Genomic DNA, 10,592 nt, shown 5'->3' on the forward strand with positions numbered 1-10,592 from the left:
GAGCTTAAGTCTCTCTTTTGGCCTTATACGACGGTAAAAAAGAGCAAGATCCTAAGTTCTGACGATGACGACACAGTAAATTTTCTTACACCCCCACCCCCTCACTGCCAAAAGAAAGTGAGGAATACAGCCGAGAAGGCACTTGCCTTACATGTGGCTTACCTGGCTTTAATACCTGGCACGGCATACAGTGCCCCAAGCATTGCCCGGAGTGATTCCTGAGCAAAGTCAGGTGTGGTGCAAAATATAGTAGAAAATGGCTGATCACTGATGGACTGGGGTCTGATTCAAATCCTGGCTCCATCCCTTCTGTTCCCAGGAATAAATCTCAGGTTTTGTCTAAGGATGACTAAGCTCATTTTTTCCCATTTTTTTAAATAGCTCTTTTCCTTAATGGGCTCAAATGGAAGAAACTCTGCTCTCAGAGACACTCCTGGGGGAGCAGGGGATCCTATGGGGGACTGGAAACTGAGCTCAGCTCAGCCCCGTGCCAGGCCATGGGCACCCACTATACAATCCGGACCCAACATGGAAATAACCCTCAATCGACCTTTATAAAGAAACTCCAAAGTTTACCTGGCTTTGTGGCGAGAGAGCAACAAAGGGTCCAGCGCGCTGTATTTTCCGTTACAGGTTATAGATCATCAAGGCCAAAGAGGAGGCTCGGGGATTGAGCCGTAAGTAGAAGCTGGACGCGGAGTCCACTCGGGGCCTGAGGTATCGCAGTTGTGAGGATGCTGGTCTCTGGTGAGGTGATGGAGGGGAGGAGGCCGGTCTGCGCACAGCCACAAGGCCTGAGAGATGCAGGACAGGTGAGGGGACCGAGCCCAAACCTGACCCCGGCACGAGGTCATGCTCCGCAGATCCAGCATGCTGAAGGCAGCCCCAGAAACCGGATGTGGGATGGCTATCAATCAAACGTGCAAATTCACATGGAGTCAGGAACATGCCCAGTTTTTATTCATTAAATCCACAAGAAGTATAAAAGATCAGATTATAGAGCCACGGGCCAGTAACAAAAGAGGGAGGAAGCACAAAGGCTCAGACACGGGAGGCCGCACGGCGGCCACGCTCACTCCTGCATTCTCGATCAGTTCTTCCTTGTATTTGCCTTTTTCTTTTCCAACCTGTCGCGACTTGGCTTTGCGTTCAAGAATTTTTTTCCGATCTTTGTCCAGTTTTAGCCGGGTGATGACCACCTACGAGGAACGAGGAGGGGCTCGACCAACCCGCACGCAGCACCCCTACCCCCCACCCCCAGCTGGGGTGTTGAGACAGTTCCTCAGGGAATGAACTACTATGTGAGTGAGAAAATCGCTACCGAAACGCTGCCGGCTACAGCATCTTCCTGGCTGGCAAACACATTATTTAAAAACAAAACCAACAAGCCCTTACTGCTGCTCACTGCTGGGCCATCCAGTGGATGGGACGGACAGTGAGGCTGGGCATCCCACCGGAAGGCCCCAGACTCTGGAGCAAAGATAAAATAGGAATAACTTCTCCTGCGGCTGGAGATAGCTCGGCGGGAAGGGCACTTGCCTTGCACACAGCTGGCCCCAGTGTGACCCCTAGTACCCCATAGGATTCCCCCAAGCCCTGTCAGGAGTGATCCCGGAACACAGAGCCAGGAGTAATCCCTGAGCACTGGATGTAGAACAAAACCCAAACCAAACCAAACAAAAAGGAAGAAAAGGCTTATTGCGGGGCCAAAGCAATAGTAGAGCAGGTAGGGCATTTTCTTTGCACCAACTAACCTGGGTTCGATCCCCGGCATCCCATATAGTTCCCCGAGCACCACCAGGAACCCCAGAGCATCGCCGGGTGTGACCCAAAAAAGAAAAAAAAGAAAAAAGAAAAGGCTTATCGCTTATCGCATTGAAGACGGAGGTTGCTCTCTGTTCCCTTGGCAGAGCAACATGTGGAAACTCCCACCCCAGCCCCGGCCCCGGCCTGCACACAGCCTTTGCCAGGATAAATCACAAGAATTGAATCCTGGATGCTACCATCAGAGCACTTTGTCAGTGGAGCCTGCGTGGGCCTCGGGCCCCAAGTGGTACCTTGCTGGGGTGAATGCCCACGTGGACGGTCGTGCCATTGGCCTTCTCCCGCTGCACCCGCTCGATGTAGATGACGTATTTCTTTCTGTACACCTGGACCACCTTTCCGATTTGCTGGCCTTTGTAGTGCCCTCGAACCACCTAAGGGCAAACCCCAGAGAGCCTGAGCCCCGTTCGAAACACACGAGCGTCAGCAGCAGATCACCAGAACCCGCAACTGAACAGAACAGCTTTCCGGACAAAAGCAGACTACTCCTGGAGTCAACTACCTCCGCGTGTGGATTCTGTCTAAGTTCCACAGAAAATTGCCAGCCTCAGTGCCTCCCTCCCCCTTTCTGCTTTGGGGCCATACTCAGGCACTGCTCAGGGACCACTCCCGGGGTGCTGGGGGACCATCGGCAGAGCCAGTGAGTGAGCTGGAGTTGGCCACATCCACAGCCTCTTAACTCCCCTATCTCCAGGCTAACCATTTTTTTTTCTTTAAGCTGAACAGTTTTCTATCTTCCAAAACTCACTTGGGCATATTTCTGTATACACATTATACCCCAATTAAAGAAGAAAAAAAGAACAAAATCTGGGGGCTAGAGAGAGAGCACTGGGTACCCTACAGCCTGACCCTGGCTCCAAGCCCGGCCCCACACATGCTGCCCAAGCACTGCCAGGGTGGCACCTGAGTGCCAGTATGGCCCCAAAACGGAACAATCACACCCCCCAACTGCTCTTTCCGTTCTTTCTGTTCCCTTCCTTCCACTCCAGCAGTACCTTCAACCTAAATCAGCCCCGACTCCCTAGATTTTCCTCCTCCAAACAGTCCCCAGTCTCAGAGCACCAAGCCTGAGACGAGACATTCCTGATGGAGGTTCCTGGTGTAAGGCTTTGGCCTGCCACCACTTCTCAGGAAAAGAGAAAAGAAAATACTGCCTACACCCTTAAGCCCACCTTCCTTAAAGCAGCAAAGAGAAAGTATCCCCAACTGTCCTAGAGGCTTCTAGTGGCCCCCAGGACCATTCCAGCGCTGTCCTAGGTGGTATGTGTGTGTGTTTGTGTGTGTGTGGGGGGGGGGGAGTACTGCCCACTTTAGAAACACTCCTCAGATGCTACACCAAATTGTTTAGTCTTATCGTGACATTCTCTAAACAGTGTCGGGAAGGATAGGTTTTGCCCCAGCCCCCGGGGAAATGTTTGGGGAGGGGCGGGGTTGCTCCCAGCACTGTGTTGGGGTGCCTGGGTGCACCACCCATAAAGCAAGCACCTGAACCTTAGTTCTATCTCTCCCACCCTGGACACATGGTGCTCGCTACAAGTGCAAAGAGACGTTCAAGCACACTGCATGGATGAGAGGCGGCCAGGCCTGCTGCTAAACAACGTCCAAAATGGACAGGAGGGTCCCCACAGCGGATGGGGGCGAAGACATCAACAGTGCCAGGCTGAGAGCACCATGGAGGGGAGGCTGGGGTCTGCACCACTGCTGGTATTGAGGAAGAGCTCTATTACACACCCCTACAAGGCATGAACTGGGGTCCTGCCTGAGTCCCTCCCCACCCTAAACTCCCATCAGAGGCCTGAGGGCTCAGCCCCTCCCTGCGCCACACTTTCCTAATCGGCTGCCTCTGACTGGCCCTCTCTGCTTTTCAGACCCACCCCCACCTCAGGTCCGGCCTTCAGCAAGTCAGTGACTCCAAAATCTAACTTCTGAGACAGGACGTCTTAAAACTTAAAAAGAAAAGGTGCACCCTGAGAAATGCCCCGTGAGCTAGCAGCAAGGGTGGCGCAGTGGCGGGGCGTGCTCAGCGGTCAGGAGCTGAGACCCACAGGGGTGCCCCACCCGGAATAACCTAACCGCTCCTCTGCTAAGAAGCAGCCCAGGCCGGGAATGCTTCCTTTCTGTGGGGGAAGAGGAGGAGTTTGAGCCATCCAGGAGGTGCTTGGGAGCGGGTGAGATCAAGGATACAGCTGGGGTTGGCCACCCGCAAAGCAAGTGCCTTGACTGGTGCTGTGTCTCTCTGATCCCTGGAATGCTACTTCGACGGTCTTACCAAGAGCCCTAGAAAGACAGCGCAACTAGGGTGCGGGCCTGCTCAGCACGCAGCCAACTGGGTTTTGATCCCTGGTATCCTGAGCATCGTGGGGAGCAATTCTGGAGCACAGAGCCACGTGTGGCCCCCTAACAAAAAAACTCGTTAAAGACTTCAACTGAGGCCCAGGGTCGTGGCGCAGTGGCCGAGCTCTCTTGCCTTATATTGGTAAAACCCTGGATTCGGTTCCCAGCACTGCATCCAAGCACCCCAAAAGGCGACTCCTGGGCATCAAGCCAGTAGTCCTGCGCATCGCTGTGTGGCCCCCAACCCAAATACAGGTGCATATCAACATTAAAAAAAACAAAAAACAAAAGGGCAACTGAAATGCGCCGCGCTAGGTCCCTGGGGGCTCTGGGCACCCTCGACTCGGCCCAGGCGCGTCCCGAGGGTGGGGGGCGAGCGAGCCCACGCCTCCCCCGCGTGCAAGCAGCCTCGCGGCCGGCGCTCGGGGCGGGCGACGGACCTGGACCTCGTCGTCCTTGCGGATGGGCATGGAGCGCACGGTGTGCTTCTGCCGCAGCTCCTTGGACAGCGGCGACGACGTGATCTTCCGGCGCACGTGCGAGGGGGCGTGGAAGTGGCGTTTGCGGTTCTTGCTGCGGTCCGAGGTGACGAACGGGTTCAGCTTCATGGTGACGGTCTGCGGGAGGGCGGGGAGACGGGGACCGGGCGGGGGGCGCTGGGTGGCGGCCGGGGCCTCCTCTCGGGGCTCGTGCTCCCCGGGGGCGGGAGGCGAGGAGGCGGGGGCCCGGAGGAGGGCGGCGCGGGCTGCGGAAGCAGAGCACGCGGGGGGCACGCGGGGGGCACGCGGGGGACGGCGGGCGCCCAAGCGGGGGGAACACGCGGCCGCAGCACCGCCGAGCATCACTTACCTGGCGCGGCGCTGGCTCCGGAGTTGCGCGCGCAGGACCGGAAGCGAGGGCTCCGCGACGCGCGTGCGCAAAAAGCGAATTCCCCCCCCCCCCCCCCGCTCCGCCCTTTCCCCTGGGAACGAAGTTGCAGAGCGCCTCCCGCGGCTCGGGGTGGAATCGCAGCGCCTCGTTCTCCGCTCGGTGGGGTCTGGGAGTCCGCTGTGCCTCGGTTTCCCGGGGCCCAGCCTGGACCCGCTGGGGGAGAGGAGGAGGGAGAGGCATGCCGGTGTGTGTGTGTGGGGGGGTGGGGAGGAAGCAGAGGACTTTGGGAGGAACTTGCCCCAGAAGCCGGCTTCTACTTGTCCTTCTCGGGGAAATCCGGAGGAGGCAAACTAAATTTTGCAGTTTTCTGTGTTTTGCAGTAAACACGTGCACTCGCCACTGAGCTCGGGTTGCAAGACCTGTCGGCTGAGATTTTTTAGGAAAACGGTCCAGAGCGGAGTTTCCAAGCCCGGCCCGCCCAGGTCCTGGAGCAGACACTTACCCCGCCCCTCCCCACCCCCCCCACCCCCATTCTCGAATGAAGTGGTTCGTTCATTCCATTTATTTCTCCACTTCCCTGCTCACTCACCCACTCCTCTGAGCCATCACTCACTCAGGACACAGTTCTTCGCCTACTCCTTCGACCTCACACTCATCCTCTTGCTTTGTAGTCTTCCTTGCAGAGCATACCTCATGTTACTGGGCTTCACAGATACTGCGGGGATCCCCGAGCAGTGCTCAGAGACTGCTTTGGGGTCCATCCCCGATGGTGCTCAGGGGCTATTCCTGGCCAGGGGGATTACTTGCAGTGATACCTGGTTCTCTGATTCCAGAGAACCTCAGGGATCAAACTTAGGGCCTCACACATCCAAGTCCCCTCCCACCAAGACATCTTCCCAACCCCAGAGAGTGTTTTGATTTTTTAAAATTTTATTATTTACTTGGTTTGGGTGCCACACCCAGCAGTGCTCAGGGCTTATTACAGACTCTGCAAGGCAAACACCCTGCTTGCTGTACTATCTCTCTGGTCACAGTTTTATGGCACTGAGGCAAAGGATGATGTGGTAGAGGAAGGAACTGAACCCAGGATTCTGACTGCCTGGGATTGCATGTGTGAGCCTTCACAGTTCTGTGGCTTTTGATAAGTGGTTAAGCCTCTTGGCTACTCACTTTCCTCATCAGAGAAATGGGAATAAAAAGCACTGCCCTCATAGTTGGACCTCAGGATGCCACGTACCCTCAGCACAATGCCTGGCTAATGAGTGCTTGGTGGGTAGCAGAGACAATTCTTCAGTGAATGACTGGGGAACGGCTCCTCTGAGGCGGCTGGACGTTCACAGGCAGTGTGCTGTCCGCACAGCAAACATTCCCTTGGAAAATCTGGCCAACAGTGCTCCAGTCTGCCCCTTTTCCAGGTGAAAATACAAGTTTCAGAGACAGGAGCAGGGTGACACGGGAGCCACCGTCAGGGACCCGATATGTTCCCCAGTGCCATTAACGAGCAAAGGGGCCTCTGAAGTAAGGAAAAGGCACACGACAAAACCATCCCCAGGGAGACTGAGTGGGGAGCAGAATGCAGCAGCGACCGGTGTCATTCCTAAGGCTGAGCCCCCCAAGCCGGGCTGTGTCAAAAACCAGCATAACGTTACTTCAATGAAGTTGTGGTGTTTTATTTATTTTTTGGGGGGGGATCACACCCAGTGGCGCTCAGGCCTTACTCCTGGCTCCACACTCAGGGATCACTTCCGGTGGGGCTCGGGTGATGGATACCAGGGATTGAAACCAGGCCAGCGAGGCCAAATGCTCTACCTGCTGTACAATTTATTGCTCAGGAACCTAGTTTTGTTTGGTTGGTTGGTTTGGGGACCACACCCAGGGATGCTCAGAACTTACTCCTTGTTCTACACTCAAGAATTACTCCTGAAATAAAAAAAGAAAAAAAGAAAAGAATTGCTCCTGACTGTGATCAGTGGGTCATAGGGGAAGTCACGAATCAAACCCAATATTCCTCCTTCTTTTGGATACGGAGAGTCAATTTTCCTTATGACACAACCAAGACGGTCTTGGGACCCGAGGTTAACCTCCACCCAGTTCTCAGTCAGGCTCTGAATTCCAACATCCCCACCTGCCATCTGTTTTACTAAATCCCAGCTATCCCCCGACTCAAGGAGGTCACACCCACAAGAGATTAAGCACACCAGTCACCAAAAGAGTGCTGGACTTGGCTGGCATGTGGAGAATGCCCAGGCGTTACGGCAAGAGTTAAGAGGAAGCTATTTTGTGTTGGTCAGAATGAAGTGCATGAGCTCATCGCAACCAAAACGACAGCGGACAACTGCGGGGAAGGGCGGGGTCCTCACAGCCCCACCCTGAAGCTGGGCCAAGCCGCTTTCTTCCGGGAAAACTGGATTCAGAAGGAATTCAGGGTCCGGATAGCACAGTGAGGAGGGCGCCTGCCTCCCACGTGTCCTTGGCACCCGTAGGGTCCCCTCTGGTGCTGCAGACTTGACCCAGTGGTGCCTGAGAAATGGCTCAGAGCAAGCTTTGCACGTGGGAACCCACTTAGATGAGTTCCAAGCTCCATATGGTCCCAAAGCACCACCCGGTATGAACCCCAAAACCAACAAAGCCACAAAAATGGCACCTAAGTACCTTCAGCATTTGGTATCCATTTATTTATCTACTGGAGGGTCCGGGACTCCCCTGGCAGTGCCCAGTAGCTAGTTCTGGCTGTTCTCAGGAGTGGCCCCTAGTGGGGCACGGTGGGAGAGCAAGACAAGCAAGCACCTTCACCCCCCCCCCCCATTAGGCTGTTAGGCAGCCAGTTAAAATACCATCCCCCACCTTTGAATCATTTAGCACGGCTGCCTAGGCCAGAGCAACAGTACAGTGGAAAGTGTGTCTGCCTCGTGTCGGCAGACCCGGGCCTGATCCCAGCACTACATATGGTTGCCCAAGTCGGGTGTGCCCTGCCATCACCACCAAAAGGGAACTGCCACTGGGCAGTTCCTTTTCCTTCCAGCCCATGTTTCTTTAATCAGGGTTAAGCACCGAGGCATTTCCCATGGGAAGGTGAGACAGCCTTCAAGGAGGGGGTGGGAACTCACCTTGACCAGGGCCTGGCTTCACTAGATGCTTCCACCTGTCAATCGGATCTTCGGGTCAGCCTAACCATACACTGCAGTTGACGTCGAACCGGAGGGTAGAGGTGAGGGGCTGGGTGGCTTCAAGGGTTGGTGCCCAAGTCAACGCCAATCCCTGTGCCACGTGGCCCCCGAAGCACTACCATGGTGGTCCTGGTGACCCCCCACCCCCGCATTCCCAGGCCAACTCACCACAGGCCCAGCACCACCAGGAGTAATTAGTGTAACTAATTACTAATTAGCGTAACTAATTAGAGGAATTAACAATCAAATTAGCTTCACAGGCACAGCTGGGGAGCTGGAGAGAGAGTCCGTCCCCCCCTCCACCAACACCAGCAGGGCTGGGGACACACTTAAATGACCGGGAGTCAAACGCTCCTCTGGCCACTCACTGTGTCAGGGAACCTCAAACGCCCGACGTTAGAGCGACACCACGCAGGCGAGTGCCCCTCGGGGAGGTGCCACCTCGGGTGCCCACGAAGCCTGAGCAGCCGGCAGAGGAATCAGGCACTGCCAAGCGCCTCCCCCTCCTCTGGAGGCTCCTACAGTCTCCCTGGGCAGGCCCGTGGTGAACGAGGACCTGCTTGGAGGAGTCACCCCGCACCCGTTTCCCCGGATGCCAATGCAGAGCTGGGAGCTCGCGTGTCTGTGCCAGCGGCCGCCCCACGGGGAGTGGAGGAGCAGAGAGGTGAGGCACAGCGGAGAAGGTGCTCGCCTGCTCGCAGAAGGCCTGGGTTCGATCTCCGGCACCACAAAGAGTCCCCTGAGCCCCGCCAGGAGTGGTCCCTGAGCACAGCCAGGAGCAGCCCCGAGCATGACTGTGTGTGCCCCCCACCCCCCCCAAAAAAAGCGTTTTGGTTACTGTTCCCCCTTTCCACCCTTAGAGAGCACTTGGAGATCAAGAACCAGGCCTGAGGCCTCTCAGCCGGCACGGGGCACATCTTGAACCTTCCAAGAAGTCTCCCCGACCTTTTTCTGTGTTCCCCGATTTCTCTCCTCCAGGCTGTAGTCCCAGCCATAGCATCGGGAGAAAGAAAAGAGGACCACGGCATTTCTGAAAATCAGCCTTTTAATCTATTTGAACCCAAACGAGTACGGAAAGAACAAAGACCATTTTCCCCACCCTTGAGAGCTTGTGTGTTGGGATGGTGGGGGGGGGGGGGGCGGAGGGGGGAAACTCTCTGACACAGGAAACTGATCCCCTATGGCCTCAGAGGTTTGTTTTTTTTTTTTAAAAAAAAAGCATCCAAGTGGAATTTGAAGTCCTGGACACGTGCCACACACACCCCGTCCCACCCTGCCCACCCACTCCAGGCGCACAGACTCACACCCCCAGGGACGGGGTGACAGAACCAATCTGTCCAAACGGCCGCACCCCCCCGAAAATAACCAGACGCAGTTGACAGTCACGTCATCAGCCCACTCAGGTGCAGGGGGAGCGTCCCGCACTGGAATGCAGAGCCAGACCTCGCTGCCCGGGCAAAAACCCTCCCAGGAGAAGCAGCCCCGCATTACAAAAGTATGCCAGCAATTCAGCCTGCCAGGCGCTCCCGGGCGGGCAGGCGGGGGGCATTGCTCACATTCCCTGGGTGGGGCTCACACTGGGCCCTCTGCAGGGGCGCAGGGGGCACGGAGAGGGACGGCCCCACCTGGGGCACTCACAGGCGCTCAGGGAGAGAAGTGGGCACCACTGGGTCGGCAGGGCAGGACGGGTCAGCTCTGCCTCCCCAGGGCCCTGGCGGTGGCGCTCTGGTCATGCCGGAGGAGGGCAGAGAAGGGGCTTCCGGCCCAGGACGGATGGGCCCGAATCACATCCGGCTCTCCATGGAGGGCCCCACCAGCCCCTCCACCAAAGCTGCTGGGGGCTGAGGCACATTGGTGGGAGGGGGCTGGGGACCCAGAGAAAAAAGGTCAAGTGAGAGAGGGATGCCCCCTCAACCTGCCCGGTGACCGGCGGGCAGACTTACGTCTCCCCCACTGCGGCCCAACAATTGGGCACCTGCTCCCGGGGAGGGCCGGAGACGGGAGGGTGGGCAGGGGGCCGGGGCGGGGCCGGGGGCCGGGGCGGCTCGGGCAGCCTGGCAAGTACCATCGTGGTCGAAGGTGCCGGCGAAGTACCTTAGGGAGCCTGGTCCAGAGCGGAAAAGCCTGGTCAATGGGGTGGCCAGGGCTGGAGAGACCAGGGGGTTCATGTGTCCAAACTTGGGGGGGAGGGGGGTTGCACGATTGTCAAAGCTGGGCCGAGAGCTGGTCCACGTGGATTCAGGGCTGGTCCTCCGCGAGGGAAGGGGCGAGGACAACCGTGCTCCGGGAGTGGTCCCCGGCGTCCCCGAGCCCCCGCTGCCTGTGCTAGCGGGCAACAGGACGGTGGGCCCCGTGATCGGCTGCATGGAACACGGGGATGGCAGCCCAGGGACCCTG

The 10,592-nt window shown here is 57.1% G+C and overlaps 1 protein-coding gene across 1 annotated transcript; it reads right to left on the bottom strand.

Moving 5' to 3' along the window:
- Positions 1-938: 938 nt before the first annotated feature.
- RPL26L1 (ribosomal protein L26 like 1) lies at positions 939-4,850 on the bottom strand. The gene is made up of 3 exons (XM_056112310.1): positions 4,599-4,850; positions 2,058-2,198; positions 939-1,199 (listed from the first exon to the last, which is right to left on the bottom strand). Exons 1-3 carry the CDS (start codon positions 4,764-4,766, stop codon positions 990-992), a joined length of 519 nt encoding a protein of 172 aa, XP_055968285.1. The 5' UTR covers positions 4,767-4,850; the 3' UTR covers positions 939-989.
- Between the last annotated feature and the right edge of the window lie 5,742 nt (positions 4,851-10,592).

Source organism: Sorex fumeus, unplaced genomic scaffold, assembly GCF_029834395.1.
Source record: "Sorex fumeus unplaced genomic scaffold, SorFum_2.1 ptg000017l, whole genome shotgun sequence".
NCBI lineage: Eukaryota > Metazoa > Chordata > Mammalia > Eulipotyphla > Soricidae > Sorex > Sorex fumeus.

Bases quoted from the DNA above. Each gene is read 5' to 3' on its own strand.
- RPL26L1 (XM_056112310.1), bottom strand. From the start codon at position 4,766: ATGAAGCTGAACCCGTTCGTCACCTCGGACCGCAGCAAGAACCGCAAA. The intron at 2,199-4,598 runs GTCCGTCGCCCG...GTTTGCCCTTAG, and splicing joins GCAAGGACGACGAGGTCCAG to GTGGTTCGAGGGCACTACAA. The intron at 1,200-2,057 runs GTACCACTTGGG...CGTTCCTCGTAG, and splicing joins TGGGCATTCACCCCAGCAAG to GTGGTCATCACCCGGCTAAA.